This window comes from Lithobates pipiens, unplaced genomic scaffold (assembly GCF_037356315.1).
Source record: "Lithobates pipiens isolate NorthernLeopardFrog02 unplaced genomic scaffold, aLitPip1_a1.2 Scaffold_19, whole genome shotgun sequence".
NCBI lineage: Eukaryota > Metazoa > Chordata > Amphibia > Anura > Ranidae > Lithobates > Lithobates pipiens.
The window spans coordinates 43303827-43327803 of record NW_027507764.1 but is presented as its reverse complement, the minus strand read 5'-3'; the positions used below and the strand labels follow the sequence as shown (position 1 = coordinate 43327803).

General features: G+C 44.8%; 1 protein-coding gene across 4 annotated transcripts in view; it reads left to right on the top strand.

Annotated features, from left to right (window-relative positions):
- LRRC72 (leucine rich repeat containing 72) overlaps positions 1–23347 on the top strand; it is a 57280-nt gene extending 33933 nt beyond the window's left edge. For 2 of the 4 annotated variants that reach the window (XM_077490694.1, XM_077490697.1), the window contains 4 exons: positions 3573–3662; positions 15864–16025; positions 18933–18963; positions 21915–23347. In XM_077490694.1, the coding sequence (XP_077346820.1) occupies positions 3573–3662; positions 15864–16025; positions 18933–18963; positions 21915–22080 (449 nt within the window). In that variant the 3' untranslated portion in view covers positions 22081–23347. Of the gene's footprint in view, positions 1–3572; positions 3663–15863; positions 16026–18932; positions 18964–19957; positions 20024–21914 lie in introns of all 4 variants that reach the window. The other 2 variants (XM_077490696.1, XM_077490695.1) reach the window with 2 other exon arrangements.
- Positions 23348–23977: the final 630 nt, after the last annotated feature.

Below are 23977 nucleotides of genomic sequence, written 5' to 3'. Positions count from 1 at the left end.
CGTACAGGTACGTCTTGTGCCCAGCCGTGCCATTCTGCCGACGTACATCAGCGTGAGGCGGTCCTTAAGTGGTTAAGCACCCTCATCACACCATATAAAAAGCACATTGTAGGGCAAGCCCATGTATGTAAACATCATTTATGGCACACGTGAGGTATTGTTGTGAATGTCGTGAGAGCAATAATTTTAACTCATAAATTGCAAAGGCTTTTAAAGTGGTTTTAAACCTCAAACATGAAATATGAACAAAGTATATCTCTCTATAGTGTGTACTTGTCTCAGTCCAGACCTCTGAGGCCGCGTACACACGCGGGGACTGTTCGCTCAACTTTGTCCGCTGAACAGTGTTTCGGCGGACAGTCCGCTCGTGTGTGGGCTTTCAGCGGACAGTTTCAGCGGACAGTCTGCTGAACAAAGTTTTTCGGAAATTCCGAAAAACTGTCCGCTGAAACTTTGTTTCAGCGAACAGTCCCCTCGTGTGTAGGCTTGTTCGTCAAACTAAGTTCCGCGCATGCTCAGAAAGGATTTACACGCCGAAGTTTGCATTGCAGTGTATAGGACGTCGTTTTCTAGTCCCGTCGTACGTGCCGTTCACGTCATCGCGCACGGTTTCAGCGGACTGTTCGTTCGTCGTGTGTGGGCAAGTCCGTCCATGCTAATTTTGAGCGGACTGTCCGCTGAAACTGTTTGACGGACAAAGTTGAGCGAACAGTCCCCGCGTGTGTACGCGGCCTAAGTGTCATTTCTGCCTGCTGCCTCCTTCCTCTGCTATCAGCATGAGTCACGTCTGATAAGTTTTCCTGACACCCAGAGGAAAAAAGGTGATGGGAGGGAGCTCCAGCACACAGCCTGTGACTAGCAGCTTCAGCTCTGTTCCTGTGTGCTGTGTAAAGGGGGGGTGGGGGTGTGCCCTTCCCTCCCCTCCCCTCCAATCAATCAGCTCTCAGAGCTCCCCTCACTGAGCTCTGCAAAGTGTAACTTCAGCTCCCCGCCCCCTGTTTTCTGAAAGCTCAGACAAGCTTTATAAATTCTAACTTTGAACAAATGTAAAGAAGAGAATGTGGCAGATAAACTGGTACAACTTAGAAGGATTTGTTTCATTTCTGTGTATCACCTGAGGCCAGTCACTTCTCTGGATATATGTAAGGGTTTACAACCACTTTAAAGCTTCCCCAATGGAAAATTTGAAGTATCCTAGTTTTTTTTGCAATTTCAAAGGCATGCGCAATTTTAAGGCTTGACGCATTTGGTATCTATTTACTTGATGCGACCCCATCTTTTATATTTATCAAAACTTGGGTATAAATATTGTGTATGTTTGCACTAAAATTCATTTTTCTGTATTTTTTCATGAAAATATGCAATTGATTGTGGGACATAAAAATTGCAACTACCACCATTTTATTCCTCAGGGCCTCTGCTTTCAGGAAATATATACTTTTTATGAGGTTTACATTAATTAAATCACCTTGTGTGCTATCTGCTAGTTACTTCGCTCCAGTCCTGACCCCCACTCACCTTTCTGCTGCCCCGCGCTGCACATCAGATGTGATGTCTGCACCAGACACTACCAGAATATACACACATGAACCATAGGTGACTGCTGATGATGTCTTTCTGATTCAATTGATGGTTTCCCAGTGCATACTGGGATATCTCATAGCTGCAATACCTCCAAAACAAAGCAAAGCTAAAGCTAAATAAAAGCCTCTCGGAAGCTTCAGGTGCTGTTAGCGAGTGTGGTCATAGACTTCAATGGAGTCTTTGGAGATGCTTTAAAGCACCAAGAAAGAGACATGGGGTATAATTTTTGAAGCAAAGCAAACCCACCATATGAACAGGACTGTTATATTTAGTGACAGGAGCTTTGGTGGCTCTCCTGACAGGGGTGATCTGCAGTGATAATCGGTGCAGTGATTATCAGTGCAGCCCCACCAGCGATGCCAATCAATGGTCATTAGTGATGACTGCCAGTGCCACCTATCAGTGCCCATAAAGGCTGCCCATCAGTGCCGGTGTTCCGTCAGATTAGACGACCCGTCAAATGTGACCTTCCGTCATGGCCATCTTGGTACACCCTGCACTCAGCCGCAGTAAGCCTACAGTCTGAAGTCGCCAAGCAGACATCTTTGTACACCCACCGAGATCTTGCATTTCACACTTATTTTTACCACTAAACTGAGCTTATATAATGAAATACAGTATTTAGAAGTCTGTGACACTGTTTTGATGTTGAATTTTAAAAGCAGCGGTGTACTGTCAGATCAGCAAACATGTGAGATCAGCAGGCTTGCCGCTGCTTTTAAAATTCAACATCAAAACAGTGCCACAGACTTCTAAATACTGTATTTCATTATATAAGCTCAGTTTAGTAAAAAATAAGTGTGAAATGCAAGATTTCGGTGGGTGTAAAAAAGATGTCTGCTTGGCGACTTCAGACTGTAGGCTTACTGCGGCTGAGTGCGGGGTGTACCAAGATGGCCATGACGGAACGTCACTTCCGTTACATTTGACGGGTCACCTAATCTGACGGAACACTGGCTATCAATGCCCATCAGTGCTGCATATTAGTGCCGCCTTATCAGTGCCTGTCATTGCAGCCTTATCAGTGCCACCTCAGTGCCCGTCAGGGCAGCCTCATCAGTGCCACCCCATCAGTGCAGCCTCCTCAGTGACTGTCAGTGCCACCTCATCAGTGCCCATCAGAGCAGCCTCAATAGTGCCTGTCAGTGCCGCCTCATTAGTGACAGTCAGTGCCACCTCATCAGTGCCGCCCCTTCAGTGCCACCCTTTCAGTGCAGCCTCAATAGTGCTTGTTAGTGCGACCTGATCAGCGCACGTCAGTGCAGCCTTATCAGTGACCATCAGTGCCACCTCATCAAGGCCGCCTCATCCGTGCCAGCCCATCATTGCCCATCAGTGCAGCCTCAATAGTGCCTGTCAGTGCTGCCTCATCAGTGCCATCAGTGCCATCTCATCAATGCAGCCTCATCAGTACTGCCTCATCAGTGCCCCCTCATCAGTGCTCGTCAGTGCCGCCCCATCAGTGCTCGTCAGTGACACCCCGTCAGTGCCCCCTTCATCAGTGCTGCCTCATCAGTGCTGCCTCAGTGCCCGTCAGTGCCCCCTCATCAGTGGCTGTCAGTGCTGCCTCATCAGTGTCACCCCATCAGTGCAGCCTCAATAGTGCCCGTCAGTGCAACCTTATCAACGCACATCAGTGAAGGAGAAAACGTATTTACAAAATTTTATAACAGAAACAAAGAAAAACATTTTTTTTCTAAATTTTCGGTCTTTTTTCATTTGTTTAGCTAAAAATAAAAACCCCAGTGGTAAATAAATGCCACCAAAAGAAAGCATGAACGCGCAGTTGTCATTGCAACAGCACTGAAAGCTGACGTGGGCAGGGAGGGGGTGGAAGTACCCGGTATTGAAATGGTTAAAGAAGCGTGTCCAATGCCACATTTTGAAGCCAGTGTAAACGAGGCCTACATGGATACAGGGCTGCATTATTTGGGACTTTTCTGCTTTTAGGTCACCGTTAATCACTTTTTTGCCTTTTTGCCCTGCAGACTTATTTCACAACCCTCTACAGCAAGACTCAGGCTATCGTGCATACGTCGTCCAGCACCTTCCGTCAGTCGAGCTCCTCGATCGGGAACGTAAGTGCGCCCGTGACTCCTGCATTTAATACCGCCGTTAAAACTAAAGCTTGTTTTTTTTTGCTGGATGGAAATTTGCCATACGGAAAAAAATCCCCCACATGCGTTCTAAACCGAAACAGATTTTCCCGTCCCGCAGTTGAAATGTTTTGGCCTTGCTGTAACTTTATGAAGTCGGTGACACAGACCAGTCCACAAATTAAGTTGGATTTGTAAAAACGAGACTGCTGAAAATCTGTTGAGTCCCCGGAGCTGCTTTGTGTTGTTTAGGCTCGTGTGTCAGGGAATTTACATCTGTCTGTTGGCGTTACGCGAGCGCAAGCTCTCCGCACGACACCTACGAATACTCCGGGCTCTGCGTTATAACAGAGCCGGGCAAATCTGTTATTTTTCTGCAGAGAGGCAGGAAATAAAGTAGCTGAAAATTTATTTTCTGAAAATTAAAATGAGGTAAAGTTGGCCACACACATCTTCATGCAGAGATCGTATAAAACAAAAATGACTGACTATGGCGCTGCTGGACCCCCAAATTAGGATAAAGCTAAATAGAAAACTGAAAGAAGCTCACAAAACAATCCAAAAAAAATCTTTTGGAAATGGATGCTTCTCTCCTGGACCAGGTTCTGAATATATCTAATAAACATACACTATATTACCAAAAGTATTGGGACACCTGCCTTTACACGCACATGAACTTTAATGGCATCCCAGTCTTAGTCCGTAGGGTTCAATATTGAGTTGGCCCACCCTTTGCATCTATAGCAGCTTCAACTGTTCTGGGAAGGCCGTCCACAAGGTTTAGGAATGTGTCTATGGGAATGTTTGACCATTCTTCCAGAAGAGCATTTGTGAGGTCAGGCACTGATGTTGGACTAGAAGGCCTGGCTCACAGTCTCCGCTCTAATTCTTCCCAAATGAAAAAACTTGCCACCACCCTCATCTATAGCTGGCTATAGCTGTAAGTGGCATTGGAAGGCTAAATCAGATAACAACAAGGCCTGGGGAATGCCCAGGAAAAGTCCAAGCCTACTTACCACCAGCTCGCAAACAACCAAATTGACTTTTCCTGGGCATTCCCCAGGCCTTGTTGTTATCTGATTTAGCCTTCCAATGCCACTTACTGCTATAGCCAGCTATAGATGAGGGCGGTGGTGAGTTTTTTCATATCGTATTTGTATGGTGCAGCAATGCACCGACACCTTTGCAGCCATTGTGCTACATGCTGGGTGATTGGTGTGCTCCTGTACCTTTAAGAAGGGGTGGGCTCCCCTTCAGTCCACCTGCCCTCATCTATCCATTAGAATGCATGTGCCTCCACTGTGGGGACACTCATAGTTTAGTGTTAGGACCACAGATATCAGGGTGCCGTGACGAGGCTCTGTGGCTTACGCATGCGTTTGCAAATGCGTGCGGACTAAACCCCTGTTTTTAACGTACTGTTAGACAATTTGGTTGTCTGCGAGCTGGTGGTAAGTAGGCTTGGACTTTTCCTGGGCATTCCCCAGGCCTTGTTGTTATCTAATTCTTCCCAAAGGTGTTCTATCGGGTTGAGGTCAGGACTCTGTGCAGGTCAGTCAAGTTCCTCCACCCCAAACTCACTCATTCATGTCTTTATGTACCTTGCTTTGTGCACTGGTGCGCAGTCATGTTGGAACAGGAAGGGGCCATCCCCCAAACTCTTCCCACAAAGTTGGGAGCATAAGATTATCCAAAATTAGGGTTTGCGGAAATTAACGATTAATTCCTTGATTAATCATTCATTTTTTTGGGTTGGTACTCACCTCTCTGCCAGCTTCTGGGTCTTCAGGGAGTTCCGTCGGAGATCCGGTGACATCACGGACATCAACGTCACCAGACTCCTCCCCCTTCCGCAACTGCCTCCATCTGCTAACGAAGGGAAGGGGGGAGGCGTCCATTGACGTTGAAGTTCTGATTGAACGCAACACGTACGGGAGAGGACCTACGCATGACATCACCCGCTGCTGCCCTACGGAACTAACACGATTGTCAGCTTTACATGCTGTGTTTTTATCATCTTTATGTGAGTAGTTTGTGAACACAAAAATTAAATCTTATACTTAAGCGGTGAGCACTTCAATCTTTTCTTTCTACCCATGACCTGGCGTCCTTGCTTAGATCTAAGGAGATATGAGAGGAGTTTATGGTCCGTGTTAACCCTTTTGATACCCGCTTGCATGCCATAAGGTGAGAGTGACTAGTTAGACCGGAGGTGGAGGGATTGTCATGCTACTGTGGGAAAAAAAATGACGTCAGTGCTACAGTTTGAATTTAAAACGTATTTGTGTGAACTGTGAAGTTAAGTCATGGATTGTGGAAACTAACTAGTGTCGGGTGATTGTATATAGTGTATACCACATTTACCACTGACTAATGCAGTGTTGCAATGCAAGGAGATCAGCTAAAAGTAGTTGGATCTGTATGTGCGTTATAATTAATCAAAATTAGTCGATGAATCGATTAAAAAAACAAGATGATTAATCGAACACGAAAAATTTAATCAGTAACAGCCCTATCCAAAATGTCTTGGTATGCTGACGCCTTAAGGCAGTGATGGTGAAACTTGGCACCCCAGATGTTTTAGAACTACATTTCCCATGATGCTCGACTACACTGCGTGAGCATCATGGGAAATGTAGTTCCAAAACATCTGGGGTGCCAAGTTTCGCCATCACTGCCTTAAGGCTTTCCTTTACTGGAATTAAGGAGCTAAGCCCAACCCCTGAAAAGCAGCCCCACACCATAGGTCCCCCCCTCCACCAAATGACTTGGACCAGTGCACAAAGCAAGGTCCATGAAGACATGGATGAGTGAGTTTGGGTTGGAGGAACTTGAATGGCCTGCACAGAGTCCTGACCTCAACCCGATAGAACACCTTTGGGATGAATTAGTGGTGTCAGAAACCATGAAATCAGATTGAGACAGATATACAGTTAAATCAGATTTGTTTAATAATAAAAGTAAATGGAACAAACGTAGTCAAAACATAGCCAAAGTTCGGTAACTGGGACGCATAGTCAGACAAGCCAAACATCAGGGAACTGGAGATGAGCGTAGTAAAACAGCAAGCAGGATCTGGAGCCAGAAGGCATGTCAGCCAAGCAAGTCTTTAACAGGAACGCAGGAGATAGTCTCTGTGATGTTGACCAAGGTGAAGGCAGAGATCCTCTGGGCTGGACGGCTTAAGTAGGCAGGACTGATAAGCAGGATATCATCAACAGTAACTGTGGAGAGATAGGAGCTGGCAATTAGCCGACAGCTGAGCGGCCAGCTCAGAGAAGGAAGAGCTGAGCCCAGCCCTGACAAGCAGAGACTGCGAGCCAGGCCTTCTTGTCCAACATCAGTGCCCGACCTCACAAATGCCCTTCTGGAAAAATGGTCAAACATTCCCATAGACACACTCCTAAACCTTGTGGACGGCCTTCCCAGAAGAGTTGAAGCTGGTATAGCTGCAAAGGGTGGGCCAACTCAATGTTGAACCCTACGGGCTAAGACTGGGATGCCATTAAGGTTCGTGTGCGGATAAAGGCAGGCGTCCCAATACTTTTGGTAATATAGCGTATCAGCATAAATGAGAGAGTACATCACCATTTAAGAGTAAGCTGTTTATTAAGATAAAAGCAGAGTAAAGCAATGCCCTCACTGTATAATAGATAAATTCAGCATTTCATCAATGTGTGATGTGGTATTCTATGGAGCGTCTCTTTGACGCAGAGATCGGCAGGCAAGCTGAAGAAGCCAAGAAGAATTTCTTCCGGCTTGATAAAGGTGCGGTACCCCAAAACCTGTTGCCACGCTCCTTGACATACTGGTGTCATCCTCCTATAGCTTCATGTTGGGCCGATCCCAGCAGAGCGGGCAGATACTAGCTGAAAGCCACCAGGCCATGTGTGACAGCTTGCATTCCAGCTCAGAACACTACAGCGCTCCTCCGTCTTCCTCCAACCAGCGACTTCCCAGCCTAACCCTTCATCCACCAGCCTGCCAATCTCGACATCGCAGAGCCACTCCACAGGTGACCTTCATCCCACATTGATGACATGCTGAATTTATTATACAGTGAGTATATTACTTCTGATTTTATCTTAATAAACAGCTTACAGAGATTGTAAGATTACCCCCCAGACAGGGAGATACTGATTGTATAACTTTTCTAACCACTCTTTGATGTTAAAACCAGAAAAGATATGAATAGGATTTTAATGGCACCAAGGGAAAACTGCAACAAGATAAAATGTAACAAATTGCATTAATACATAATATTTAAAAACAAATGCATATTAAAATGTAGATCCCTCATATATATGAGTCATCTATAAACCCTACAAATCACACTCAAGAAGACGTGAGGTTGCACCCCAACGTGTTTCAACATTGAAATGTCTTCCTCAGGGGGTATTGCAAAGAAAGTATATTCTACGAAAAAAAAAAAACAACAAAATATTAACACAATATAATAAAAGATAATATATTTTTCAAAAGCAAATATCAAAATGACGATAGTTGGCACGCATATAGTATGTCTATCTTACAAAGTTCATAACACAGGCCAATCTAAAAAATGTAACACCCCAGGAAATCGGGGGCACCGACCACACCAGAAAAAAAAGGGGGGGGGAGAGGAAATTCAAGGGACGAGTTGCCATTAAAAGAGTAATAAAGATAAAAAGCCAAAAAAAGAAAGTGTTTTTATGTTAAAGCTAAACAAAAAAAACTACAAAAAAAAAAAAACTACCCTTGCAGTGCCCCCTTGTTCAAGTGTAATCAGCTTATACTTTGCCCTCCCTGGTTCCTCTCTCCCCCTCATCAACATGCTATTTTAGACCCAGAAATGTGTACTTCTCTAGGCAACATAGGCAGATCATGCTTGGTGGGAGGGGCCAGCGGCAGTGGTGGCTGGTGGTTCTTCTTTGGGTGGGGTGACAAACAATGCACCCACAGCCGCCCCCCTCCGGTCAGTCGGGTCACCTGCACCCCCCTGTCCTGTCCCTGTGTGTAGGTCAGTCAGTTGGGTAAAACTACCCCTCCACCCGTTCGGTCGGGTTACCAGCCCGCACTTACCCCTTCTATGGCGCAGGCAGCGCTTCCCTCCGGGCGACAGCTTCCCCTGCATCACAGCGCCTGTGCATCTCCTTCTCAGCCAGTAGGATCGCTTCTCCTTTTGGCCAATCAGGAAACGGGTCTCAAGACCCTCTTCCTGATTAGCCAGGAGGAGAAGAATCAGTGTGACAATAGAAAATATTAATTCGCTATTGCCACACAACTGGGTGGCCTTGGGGAGCAGTGCTCTGCACCCCAAGCCCACCCTTTTTTTTTTAAGCCTATCAGAGCCTCGGGCTCTAATTACGTGTTTAAAAATAAAATAAAAAAATCCCCATTGGAATCCATGCGTCCGGTGCCCCTCATGTAGATTAGCGTGGGGGACGCATGAATGGGGGGCGGCGACCCTGCGCCCTGCATTGCGGGCCGCCACTGGCCAGCACTGTACAGAGCTTCATGAAAACATCAAGACCCCCTGCCTCAGTACTCCTCTTAAGAGCCCCCCAGTCCTGATACAAGCAGGGGGCAGGCTCTTGGGAGAAGTTATGTGAATCTCAAAATGCCTTAATGCCTCAGTCTGGCAGAGTGGGCTTTTGCATGCAGACCACTCTAGGTAAGGCCCACATGTTGTGTTGAGCCTCAATAAATGAAAGAACTGAAATCAAATGAGTGAAAAGGGTGGACCAGTGATAGTTCGGCTGGGGAGGAAAGAGCTAGATGATGCTATACATCCTCCAGCCAGGAAAACAAAGCGGGCTCTGACTTTCTGCACCTTCTAGTGCACACTGTGAGAAACTCAGTGTGCAGTGAAACCAGGGTAAGCCATTTCATTAGAGAGGAAGCCTGTACAACTGAGCAAAACTAAAAGGGAGGCTGGAGGTCAGGTTAGATTTTGTTTAGTCTAGAGATGTTGGATTAGGATGTAATACTTTATTCCTCACTCCCCTGGCTGCCGACGTTCTCTTCTTTCCCTATGACGCTCCAGCTTGGTGACGTCACATACAGGGCTGCTGGTCAGCTGCAAGGGTAACTAAAGTGTATCTAAGCTACTTCCACTGTTTGCTATATAAAAAATACACATTAATAATATAATTAATAATATAAAATAATGAATACCGAGCTGCTTTCATCCTGGAAGTCAGCTTTGATTTATTAAACTGGTAGTAATTTACAAAAACTGGAGCAGCCAGAATCTAAAGCAGCTGTGCATGGCAACCAATCAGCTTTTTGCTTTTATTTTCAAAGCTTAACTTACAAAGCTGATTGGTTGCTATGCACAGCTGCTCCAGATTTTGTCTGCTCCAGTTTTAGTAAAGTAAACAATACAAAAATAATATATACAAAAATAGATAATAATATAAATTGCCATCTTCCATCACCCTGTTTGCCTGCCCCATGTAACTTTGCTTGGATCTAGCTATTGGCCAGACTTGTGCGTTTTTTGTTTTCGTTTAATTCGTTTTTTTGTTTTTTTTCGGAAATTTGAAAATTCAAGGATTTTGGAAATTTGGAAATTTGAAAATCCGAAAATAAGAAAAGGAAAATCTGAAAATTCAAAAGAAAGTAAATCCCAAAATTCTAAATAATAACTAATATTAACTAACTATTAAATTATAGGTATTGGAATTTCCTTTCAAATTTTGCTATTAATGAATGTAACAAATACACATTTTTCCGAAGTTACGAATTATCCGAAATAAAGAATATTGCATCTAAACAAATGGAATTTTATGAAATAATAATAATAAAATGGGATTTTTATATACAGCTTACCTGTAAAATCCTTTTCTTGAGAGTACATCACGGGACACAGGAGCTTCATTACATAGTGGGTTATATAGGCACCTCTGGTGATTGGACACTGGTTAACCCCAATTAAGGAGAATTCCTCCCCTATATAAACCCCTCCCATATGGGAGGCACCTCAGTTTTGTAGCAAAGCAATAAGAAACCACGTAAAACCCAAGAGGGGCGGGTGCCCTGTGTCCCGTGATGTACTCTCAAGAAAAGGATTTTACAGGTAAGCTGTATATAAAAATCCAATTTTCTTGATCATACATCACGGGACACAGGAGCTCATTACATAGTAGGATGTCCCAAAGCAATGCTCAGATTGAGGGGAGGGAGACACAGATCATAATTATAGACCGCCAGGGACCTGAGGACCTAAACTGCAGCCTGCAGTACACTGCGCCCAAAGGCGATATCCTCTTGCCCTCTGACATCCACCTGATAGAATCTGGTGAATGTGTGGACTGATGACCACGTTGCAGCCTTACAGATCTGAGCCAGGGAGGCCTGGTGATGCACTGCCCAAGAAGCACTTACAGCCCTAGTAGAGTGCGCTTTCACTTGAAAAGGAGGAATCTTCCCCTTTACACTATAGGCCTGAGAAATAACCTGTCTAATCCACCTTGAGAGAGTGGATTTTGATGCCGCCTGGCCCTTCCTAGGGCCTTCCGGCAAAATAAATAAGCAATCAGTTTTCCTTATCTGAGCCGTTGCTTGAAGATAGATACTGATTGCCCTTACCACATCCAAAGTGTGCAAAGATTCTTCTTCTGCGGACTGTGGGTCCGGAAAAAAGGATGGTAGGATTACATCTTGATTCAGATGGAATCCCGAAACCACCTTAGGTAGAAAGGACCTGTTGGGGCGCATGACCACCCGGTCCTTATGAACAATTAGATACGGATTTTTGCTGGGGAGAGCTGCTAGTTCTGACACTCTTCTAGCCATGGAAATAGCTACCAAGAAAACCAATTTTTTGGTCAAAAGAACCAATGAAGCCAGATGCAAAGGTTCAAAAGGTTGCCCCTGCAAAGCTGAGAGAACCAAATTCAGATCCCATGGGCATACCGGAGGTTTGACTGGCGGCATTAACCGCATAGCCCCCTGGATGAAAGCCCGCACCAGGGAATGCGATGCAAGTGGCTTCTGAAAAAACACTGACAGGGCCGAAATCTGCACCTTGATAGTGCTTATGGCCAAATTCATTTCTAGGCCTGACTGGAGAAAGCCCAAGATCCTGCTAATGACATACTTTCTAGGATGCCATTCCTTGAGTTCACACCAGGAAACATATGCCCTCCAGATTTTGTAGTAAATAAGCCTGGAGGCCGGCTTTCTGGCATTGACCAGAATAGAAAGGACTGGCCCCGAAAAGCCCACGGTCTCTCAGAATGTGGGTCTCAGCAGCCAAACCGTCAAATTCAGACTGTGTAAAGCAGGATGGTAAATTGGACCCTGTGAGAGCAGATCTGGCTGGAGAGGGAGGATCCATGGCCTGCCTACTGCCAATTTCATGATCTCTGCGTACCAAGATCGCCTGGGCCAAGCCGGGGCTACCAAAAGAACCCATTTTATCTCCCTCTTGACTCTTCCCAGGAACCGCGACAAGAAGCGGGTAAGGGGGGTTAGGCATAAATCAGATTGTACTGATCACAGGGAACTGTCAGAGCATCTGATCCCTGAGCGAGTGCATCTCTTGTTCTTGACACGAATTTGTCCAGTTTTCTGTTGAACCTGGACACAAACAGATCTACGTCTGGACTACCCCATCTGCGACATATGTCTAAAAACACGTCGGGGTGCAGAGCCCATTCTCCTGGGCATAACTGTTGGTGGCTTAGAAAGTCCGCTTGCCAATTTTCCACTCCTGGAATGAAGACTGCAGAAAGGGATGGAACATGCTTTTCTGCCCAGACAAGTATGTGATTCACCTCCCTTTGCGCAACCAGACTCCTGGTACCGCCCTGGTGATTCATATAGGCCACTGCTGTGGCATTGTCGGACTGAACCCGAACAGGGAGACCCCATAGTCTGGAAGACCACTTTATGAGAGCTCAGCTGCCCAATTCTTTAGCCATAGGGCCCTTTGCATGTGTACCAACAGGAGAGACAAACGAGATGCTTGTTGGACAGAATCCAAAATCGCATCAATCATGAAACACAGAATTTGAGGTATTTCTGCATAATTCTCCACTTCCTCACTGGGAAGGAGCCCAAGCATCTGCTTAACCTGTTCCTTGAGGAACTGACACAACCCCACGGCTGCGACTGTAGGTTGCACTACAGCCCCAGTCATGGAAAAGGAGGCTTTTAATAATGTTTCCAACCTCTTATCAGTTGGATCTTTAAATACCTGAGCATTATCCAATGGACAGGTCAGGTTTTTATTCACACAAGAAACAGCCGCATCGACAGATGGGACCCCCCACTTCTTGGTGAAACTTTCCTCCAGAGGATAATGCATAAAAAACCTTTTAGGAGGAGCAAACAGTTTATCGGGATGTCCCCAATCCTCATACAACAATTTATCCATTAAAGGATGAATTGGAAAGGAAAAGACAGTCTGTGGGGCTTTCCTGACTCCCAGGGAAGAGACAGAGGACGTAGCGACTTCAGCAGCAGGCATTCTGAATGTGGTACGCACCAATTCAGTATAATACTGCACCTGTTTTCTGAGCGCCTGGGAGGAGGGGACTCTCTCCTCTTCCTCTGATTCATCCGACTGCTCAAGATCCCTGTCCCAAGATAGGGATCTCTCCTCCTTGTCACAAGAATCATCTGAAAGAGGAATCTCAGCAGAGGAAGGGGATCTACCCCTTTTCCTGCTATCTTTCAGGGAAGCAGAAATAAAATTCATGATTCTCCCTTCAAAACCCTCCAATGTAGCCCTAAGGGAGTCCTCAGTGACATATACCGGGGCTGAGACATTAGGAGAGGCTGCAAAACCTGACAGGGGCACTGACTCGTCCTGAGAGGCTGGCTCCAGTCTTGCAGGGGGGGATGGTAACTTACAGGCATTTTTAGAACCCCTGGACCTAGGCGGTGATTTACCAGTGCCCTTGCTACCTCCCCCTGAGACCCTCTTACGAGGAGACATAGTCCTAAGCTACAAGCAGAGGTACTAGTACAAAGTGCAATCACTGTTGTGCTTAAAGTCTCACAATAAATATATATGCTTAATACTGCACAACCTGATGCTGAGTAGGTGTCTAAGGTTTGCCTGGATCCAATCCCCACGGATGCTTACTGCCCACAGTTCCTGTGTCTCACACTCACAGCCCCCTGACGCTCTGGGCATTTTAAAACTGCCGCCTGGCGCTTGCGCAGTACAGCGACGTGCACACCAACGTGCACGGCTCACAACCACACTCCCCCCTCCTCCATTAGCCCGGGAGCGCGCTCGGCGCACGTGCACGTGGACCGCCGGAATCCAGGGGGGGGAAAGGAATCTCCATTTGAGCTGCATGGGACCCCCAGACTACGAGGGACCCCTGTATTACCTTGTTGTGGCAGGGACTGCAGTGGAGACGTGAGACCTCTGGAGAACCAGGCTTCACTGAGCGTCTGTACTGAAAGGCATGTAAGTATGCATCAGGCTGCTCTTACTCCCTCTAGTGGTGGAAACCAGGTAAGACATACTACTACTCAAAAATGAAGAAATCCATAATATAATTATATATAGGATTAACTTCCCTTACCTGTCCTCGCCGCAGGAATTGCTGAAACAGACAGATTCCAGCCTTCACCCATCACGGCGGGCAGAGTTTGCCAACCTTCAGGTTTATCTGGGGTTCTTTCTCAGAAGAACCTCCTACCTGGACCGTGTAAAAGACTCTGCCAGAAACTTTCGTGCCATCTGTGTAAACAGTACACCAAGTCTGGTTTTCCCAGAGCCCAGTCTTCCAATAGGAGAGGACTTACAGGCCAAACCTCGTTTCTTCGGATGACGAGGCCCGGGTACCATACCATCTTGGGAGTCAAATATCGGCCCGAGATATGGATCCGGTTTGTTGTAGCCCTTAGGCCCCCGCAGGGACCTGCACAGAGCTTTCTTCATAGCACATGTTTTATGTGACCAACCACCATAGACACTGGCGAAAAAACGGAGGTGCCTCCCATATGGGAGGGGTTATATAGGGGAGGAATTCTCCTTAATTGGGGTTAACCAGTGTCCAATCACCAGAGGTGCCTATATAACCCACTATGTAATGAAGCTCCTGTGTCCCGTGATGTATGATCAAGAAATAATAATAAGTATTTATTATAGTTATTTACTATTATTAATTAGTTACGTTCCATTCTTTTAGATACGGCATTCACTATTACGGATACTTCGTAACTTCGGATAAATTTGCATTAGTGAAGTTCACCAACAGCCAAATTTGAAAGGAAATCCCAATACCTATAATTCAATAGTAGTAGTTAAGTTATTAATTTAGATTTTTGGGGTTTTTTTTCATTATGTGTCACTTATCTAAACTGAAGCCTGTGATGTCACCGCTATCCCCTCTTCCATGAAGCATCCATCTTCTGGGTGTCGCGGCTCCGGCGCTGTGATTGGCGATGACGTCACGGCACGATCGGCGTTTCTAAAGAAGCCTAAAGTGCGCCTGCACCGTTGTCTACAGCGCGTGTGCCGTAGACATCATCAATTGCTTTTTTTCGAAATATCTCCTAAATCGTGGAGGTTTGGAGCACCTTAATCTAGGCTTACCTGTAGGTAAAAGTGGTTGTAACGAGTTTACAACCACTTTAAATCACACTTGTTTAATAATGAAAGTAAAAAGAACAAACATAGGCAAAACATAGCCAAGGTTCAGTAACCAAAATGGATAGTTGGCCAAACCAGACATCAGGGATCAATGTAGTGGAACAGCAAGCAGGATCTGGAGCCAGAAGGGATGGTCAGCAAAGGAAGTCTTTAAACAGGACCACCGGCAATAGGCTTTGTGACGTTGACCAAGACGAAGGCAGAGATCTTCTGGGCTGGACGGCTTAAGTAGGCAGGACTGACGAGCAGGATATCGTCAACAGCTGAGTAAGTGTGAAGAGAGATAGGAACTGGCAATTAGCCGGCAGCTGAGTGGACATCTCTGAGAAAGAAAAGCTGAGCCCAGCCCTGACACAACCATGCACATGCTCAGACAGCACACTCCAACACAGCCAATAGACCATGGATGGACAAAGCCTCTGTAGGTACTGTAGCAATGACCTTTGTTGGGGTGAACGAGTGATGGTGAGGCAGTCAGATTGTGCTTGTGTGGTCAGCATTACTGTGTTACAATTGTTATCTGCAAATGACCTATAACATAGAAAATAGCCACTACTTATTGTATGAAATGTGTCTCGTAGAAGTCAGACAGAAGGAGAGAGAAGAGGCCTTCAAGCTCTTTAACCCGGAGAGAACAGCGGTACTCCAGTCGTTAGGATTCGGGAGAAGGACCAACTCCGTTCTTGGTGGTAGACCCCCCATACAAGGTTCAGCGTCATCATGTAGATCGATGGAGCATTCAGGTCAGTCTGGTGAGCTATTTCTGCACTAACACCAGTGGGGGGCATATGTTTAACCACTTGAGCACCAGGCTTTTTCTGGCACTTTTTGTTTACATGTAACAGTAAGTATTGTTTGCTAGAAAATTACTTGGAACCCCCAGATATTTATATATTTTTTAAAGCAGAGGCCCTAGACTAGAGCATACATTGGTGGAGTTTTTTATGTCGCACGGTATTTGTGCAGTGGTTTTTCAAAATGCATTTTTTTGCGAAAAAATACACTTTTTTGAACGCACAAAAACACAATACATAACCCAATTGTTTTGAAAAATATAAAAGATGTTACGCCAAGTAAATAGATGCCAAACATGTCATGCTTTAAAATTGTGCACGCCTGTGCAACGGCGACAAACGATGTAAATTTTACTATCCATAGGCAATGGCCGGGGCCCTCCTGCACGAAAATCACGTACAGATACGTGATTTCATGCACGGCGTCTGGGGGGTGCGCATTCGCCACCAGCGACCCACTTCTGCTGTGATTTTGACAGAGTGGGAGCCAATCAGCGCTTCCGGCGGATGAGATGTCTGCTGGGACCCAACGATCGTTCTGAGGAGAGGCAGAACAGCGGTCAAGCTGCGGAAGCCGCTAGGACGACTGCTGGCTCTGAAAAGAACAGTAGCGGGGTGTTGCCTGCAGCTGCATATCATTCCGGTACAACCACTTGAAGTTTTGTGACATAAGGGTGTGTCGCTGGTCGGCAAGTAGTTTTAAAGCAATGAATGAAATTCACCAAACATTCATATTGGAAATCTGAATTTCCTTCAGAAATTAGAGATGTGCATGATGGGAAAAAGAGTTTTGTTTCTGATTCATTTGTTAAGTCAATCATTTCGTTTAGTCATATTGGTTATGATAGAATGATTTGTTTCATGTCGTATATTCGTTGTTCCGAATCGATTCGTATTTTCGGGAAGTTCTTTCAGAAGATTTGGATTCATTTGTTATTTTTCCAGTACGACTTTGCTGGTGTCTTGGATGCCTTGCGGCTTTGCTTGCTATTTCGATGCGACTTGCTTGCGGCTTTGGTGTTTTGCAACTTTGGCCAATCAAAACAATACAGAATGTGACACATATTATTGAACTTGCAAAACCCACTGAAGTCGCAAACAAATTAAACAAATGAATACGAATTAATTCAGGGGTTTTTCGTTATAATTTTTGGACTCATTGAAATTCGTTATTCTTGTGATTCGGAGATTTGGAAAATGTCATCCAAATGTCGATTTGGTAAAGAAACAAATCGCACATGTTTATCAGAAATACATCACAATCCAACAGCAGCAAGAAAACGCAAAATTCGTGCACACTAGCTCTAAGCTTTGGCTCAAATCCTTTGTTTTAGACCAGGCATGTCTAAAGTCCGGCCCGTGGGCCAATTGCGGTCCACGTTCCAGTTTAATTACGGCCTGTCTGGTGATTTGGATATATATATCTTTTGTGGCCCCCCAGGGAGATTCTCCTGTATGTAATCTGTCAGCGCTCGTCCCGCCCCCGTCCCTGTCCCCTCCGAGGCTGCAGATGGGCATTGATCATGCTGCACTAATGGCAATGGTAAGGCTGCATTCATGGCACGTGTGAGGCTGCATTCGTGGCACGTGTGAGGCTGCTTTCGTGACAAGTGTGAGGCTGCTTTCGTGACACGTGTGAGGCTGCTTTCGTGACACGTGTGAGGCTGCTTTCGTGACACGTGTGAGGCTGCTTTCGTGACACGTGTGAGGCTGCTTTCGTGACACGTGTGAGGCTGCTTTCGTGACACGTGTGAGGCTGCTTTCGTGACACGTGTGAGGCTGCATTCATAAAAAATATCAAATATTTGCCTGGATCAACCGAAATTAAAACTAATGGTTATAGAATTAATTGCAGGTTTGTAGATAACCTTCATCCAAACAAACACGTAGGATGCAGTTCTGGTGGCCCTATATGCATACAAACAAAACTAAGAGAATACAGTTCTCTTAAGAGGGCTACAACAGACCACTATGGTTAGTAAAAACTGACTTTATTAATTCAAAGATAAGTGGCTAACACAGACTAATTAAAAAGACAATGTTGTCTATTAAAAACATGGGGAGCCGTGGCTACACTGCAGGCTGCTTTCATGACACATGTGAGGCTGCATTCATGGCAATGGTGAGGCTGCAACACTGACCTTTATTTTGCTTCACAGTTCTTCATTTAAGTTTAGGTTTCCCTGAAACGTCCCTCTTAAAGTGACAGTGCGTGTTATACACCAATAAATATCCAAATAACACACCCAAGCCCATCCTTAGTCCTGAGTGGAGTTCAGGGATTCATTGAGGCCACAAAAGATAATGTATGTGTGTGTGTGTGTGTATATATATATATATATATATATATATATATATATATATATATATATATATACACACACACACACACACACACACACACACACACACACACACACACACACACACACACACACACACACACACACACACACACACACACACACACACACACATAGCTATCTATATATATATATATATATATATATATATACACACACACACACACACACACATATATATAGCTATCTATATATATATATATATATATATCTCCAAATAACACGCCCGAGCTCATCTCTTCACCAGACACAGCCACAAAGGCAAGAAGTCTTGTTGGCCAGTGTATTAGCGCTCAGACGAAACACATTTAGACTGAATTTTAATGGTTCAAAGAATGTCAGGCAAAATGGTCGGCCCTCACAAATATTCACTTCATCAAATCTGGCCCTCTTTGAAAAAAAGTTTGGACACCCCTGTTTTAGACCGTCTTTTTTTGTATATGTGCATTAATTGGAAGACTGAAAAAATAGTAACCCTTATGTTTTATTACAGGCGATTGTGATATCACAGGTGCCTCAGACAGGTAAATAATAAGTAAACTGATCTTTTTCTTCTGCGTCAGTTTTAGGGGAAGGCTTAGGCTCCATTGACACTTGCGTTACTCAAAAGTCGCACGATTTCCAGTGCAACTTTGATCCAACTTTACACTCGCATCAAAGTAGTGCAGGCATCTTTTCTAAGTTGCACTGATCTGAACAGGTGCCATTGAAAACAATGGGCTGCGACTTGTCATGAGACTCTGTGTCCAAAGTCACATGACAAGTCGCACAAGTGTGGATAGAACCTTACTAAAACGGGCGCACACAGAATCTGGTGCAATTTTGCATAGTAACTACTCCGCTTCTAACTTCAGCTCATTTGGTTAAGCTTTGCCAATAAAACCTAGAAGCTAATTGGCTAAAGCACTGCTAGTTTTAGAGGCTCTTTAGCGATGTTTAGGCTGCGCTTTTCGCCTGCTAGCGGGGCACTTTTAACCCCAGCTAGCAGCCAAAGAAGGGGTTAAAAGCGCCCATGTTGCGGTGCTTCTGAATCGCTTTTAAGGTGCTTCGTAAAGCGCTGCCCGTTTATTGCAATGGGCAGGGGCGTTTTGGAAGCGCTGTATACAGACAAACAGCCCCAAAGATGCTACTTACAGGACTTTTTCTAATGTCCCGAAAGCACACCACCCCGTCCCAGTGTGAAGGCACTCGGGCTTTCACATTTAGGTGGCATGGGAGGCAGTTTTCAGGCACTTTACAGGCGCTATTTCTAGCGCTAAAATACCTGAAAACTGCCTCAGTGTGAAGGGGGTCTGAATGCAGAGCTGCACCAGATTCTGTGTGCACTAGTTTTATTAAATCTCCCTCTATACATACCAGTATTGTAATATATATTGTTCAGGACTAAAAAAAAAAAAATATATAAAAAGAAAAAGAAAATGAGGCTAGGTAAGTATAAAATATTGCAAATGAATATGATGTATTTTATATGCAGCCAGCAGATGGCGCTCCTCAGCTTCTTTTCATGTTTTCCTCCAGGCTCTCTGTAGGTCTCACTTATCACAACCTAAAACCCTCCTCCTTACTCCTCTGAGCACTTTGCAGGTACCTTGGAATAAAGTAATATTAAACTCTCTCCTTTTTAACCCCATTTAATCAATTTCTTTGGAGAAGGAGCAGGGACAGGACTTTTAGTGCTAGACTTTAGGGCTTTGTATGTGTGTCTGCTCATACAGCGTATGAAGGTGCAGAGGAGGTGTAGTTCCATCCAGGGCTCCATGGGATCTGCAAGGCAAAGTAGCCACCCAAAAAGAGGAAACAAAGGAGAGAGAATTCTGACAAGCAGAATACAAAGCAATGAAAGGTTTGGAAAGAAACACACACAGTAGATTGGATAGTCAGAATCTGGTGCAGCTATGCATACTAGCCAATCAGCTTCTAACATCAGCTTGTTCAATTAGGCCCCTTCCACACCAGCAGACTGATCGTGTCCGCCTGTCTGTTTTTCAGGCAGACCCGATTGGACCACCCATTGTTCTCTATGGGACGCAGAATGTCAGCGGACATGTGCCTGCTGTCACCCGCCAGCATCCGATCTGCTAAAAACAAACGGATGGGGATATGTTCTCCAGCTGTCTGGTGGATTGGATGACAATCAGATGGAAATGGATAGTCTGTTTACAGCTGACAACTCCCCCCCCCCCCCCATAGAGAAGAGCGGGCTGTGCCCGTGTCCACTCTACATAACGGACACGGACCTGTCATCTGCCTACTCAGCGGGGATCAGTGGACAGATTCTGCCCATGTGAAAGGGTCCTAAAGCTTTGACAATAAAACCTGGAAGCTGATTGTTGGTTTCTATGCAGAGCTGCACCAGATTTTGCACTCTCCAGTTTTAGTAAATAAACCCCTATATGTTATTCACATAGGTTTTAATACCACCTTAATTCTCAATGTGACTGGGGATCCTAATTCAATTTCAGATCATTGATAGTTGTGGGATGCATTCTGTCTTTGCCCAGTGCGGTTGGTATAGCAGCATCATGGCTGATGCATGAAGAACCTTCTAATTTCTCAGCTATTGTATATGGTGAAGGAGTGGCTTGTACACAGATCCTAATTGAAATTGTATTTCAGGGCAAAAAAAAGAAGATACACACACACACACACGTTTCCCCATGTTCTGTCCCTTTTAAAAACACTGCACGTTCATAAAAATACCAGTGGATCTGCAAGAAATCCAGTGAGCTCCTGACTTCCTGTACTGAGCTGACCACACTGGACAAGGGCCTCTTCCACACAACCCTGGCTGGTGGTTGTGGGGGTCTGGGGATTATCGAAATCTGGAATCCGCCTTTAACAAGGGGGCTCACAGATCCAGGACCCCCTTATGTGAATGAGTATGGGGTACATTGCATCCCTACTCATTCACCAAGAAAAGTGTCAAAAAAAATAAAATCCATACCCGCCACAAAAGAGCCTGGTATGGATTGGGGAGGACCCCATTGTTTTTATCTCAATTTTTTTTTATTGCCGGCAATTGTTTTGTTTACCTTCAACTGTCAGCAGGGAATCCTGCTGACAGCTGATGAGTCTTCTGTTGTTAAGGACATGGCGGCCGGCTTCCTGGCCCGCTCCTTAACAACCAGCTATTCACTGGTTAAGGATGGTGATGGCCACCCGCTCTTTACTAGCGCTCCTGAACACTTGTAAATGCTCCTAAACACTGCAAAAAAGCTGACAACAAAAAAGCGAAATATTAGCCTAAAGCTAAAATTTAGGAGACTGTTTCTAAAAAATAAAAATAAAAATAAAACATTTTCAGTGGATCCCGTCCCTAAAAGGGCTTTTTTTTAAATTATTAAAGCTTATTCATTTCTACTGCCTGTAAACCTTCCCCCATCTCCATGCTCATTCATCCTCTCTGATAGTTTTTGTTATTTTTCCATTTATAGTTTGTAATGCTTTCCATTGTGTTTTCCTGTTTCCATTGCAGAGAAAATATCCTTCCTTTTGAAGATCAAGTTTTATTAAGAGGCTACCAAAGATCAATCATGCGGTTTTCTTTTGTGGACTGGAGCAGAGTGCCCCCATCTTTCCAGAAGCGCACCACAGACCAGCCCTGCGACCCGCCTCCCCTAATATCGGTGGAGTTTAGATAGAAGTGTGTACCGGTGGGCACTGAGAAGGAATTCCACTCAGTTTTAACAATTCTTTATTTAATGCATTGGTCCAAAAAAAATAAAAAATGAAAAAAGAAAGAAATAAACGGCATGTGCTCATATTACACAAGTCATTTTGCTGCTGGTGAGGAGCAATAAACGCTCATTCCTACAGGCAGCTCTGCCAACTGCAGAATCATTAGTGCAATATGGCCTTTAAAGTAACGCCTTAAAAAAGAACCACAGTTTAAAAAAAATAAAATAAGTAGCCCAGGAGTATTTAAAGAAACAAAAAAGCTTTCACTGCAATATCTTCAGTCCTGTGCTGTTTGCCCAGCAGATGGCGCCCCTCTTCCAAGTTGACAGAGTCATTTAACTCACTTCCTGTGAGCTCAGGCTGTCATGGACCCGCCCCTTGTGGTCCTATTATTATTGCTCTGAACATGTCATTATGTGAATGCCGCTCAGTATAAGAGTAAGGACCGATCACCATCACTGCAGGAGAAGATGAAGGGTCCATGATGTCCATGGCCTGGACTGGATCATTAATGTATTCATTACAATTAAACTCCACCTTCATTTGGGGAGCACAGCTTACCTGTACAGGGTTTCACTTTTTCATCCAGGGGATTCTGTCCACTCCAATCCTTGTGATCAGTCTAATGATCTGGGAATACCCACTTGCAATGCAGGAGGGAGTTCACAAACACACCCATTGCAGACTCCTTGCTCTCTACCTCTCTACCACATACAGTAAAATTGATGGATGGAACTGTTCGTATTAGGGCGAGGCATAAATGTAATTTTTTTTTTTCTGCAAGCAGATGGTGTCGTGGTCAGGATTTGAACCAGCGACCCTATTGCTGCGAGGTGACAGTGCTAACCTCTACACCACTGTGCTGCTCCCACTTGGTTGGTGCCAATAGGGCCCTCCCATGGCTTGAAATTCAGCCAATTGAGCAGGAATCAGGCAAAATTCAAGCCTTGAGTGACCATCAGTGGACATTTCTAATAGCCACCAATGTAATTTAAGCCCACCTTTGCAGAGAAAAAGGAAGTTGCACAGTATAGATTCAGGAAGCACACCCACCCTACATGTGAGGATCTGTCTGAAATCTAACCTCAGGGAATTAAAGAGGAAAAGTCAACCAAGTGGGTGTTCTGACTTTGGCGTAGTGCGGTGTCTGCATTACAGTATTTCACTCGGTTAAACTTGTTACCTTGAATGTTGTTGTTTTTTTCTAACCATTAAATACTGCTACTATAACTGCATGGAATCTGTCTTTATATTATCCACCCACAATGACCAAAACAGCAGAAATCAGACTAAGAATTTGGCCCCTTCCACGCGACTATTCCGTTCAGGTCCGCCTGTCAATTTTTCAGGCAGACCCGATTGGATGGTCCATTCACCCCTATGGACTGGTGGATGTAAACAGATGACTTGTGTCCATTTATGCTTGTGGGCGCTGCACCGCCCATGTTTCCTCAGATTTTGTAACAAAAGTGACGTTCCATCGCCGCCATCTTGCTTCACTGCATATTCGTTCACAGCAAGGATACATTGAGAAGGTGGGAAGCGGACATCTTGTTACACCCACCGGAGTCTTGCATTTCACACCTATTTTTACAAGTAAACTCAGCTTATATAGTGAAATTCAGTAATTTTATATCCGTAAGACTGTTTTGATGTTGATTTTTCAAAGGAGCGATCTTATGTGAAATCAGCAAACGTTTGGAATCAGCAGGCTTGCCGCTGCTTTTAAAATTCAACATCTAAACAGTCAGCCATATTTTTAAATACTGTATTTCACTATATAAGCTGGTATATTGGTAAAAATAACTGTGGAATGCAAGACTCTGGTGGGTGTAACAAGATGTCCGCTTGGCGACTTCC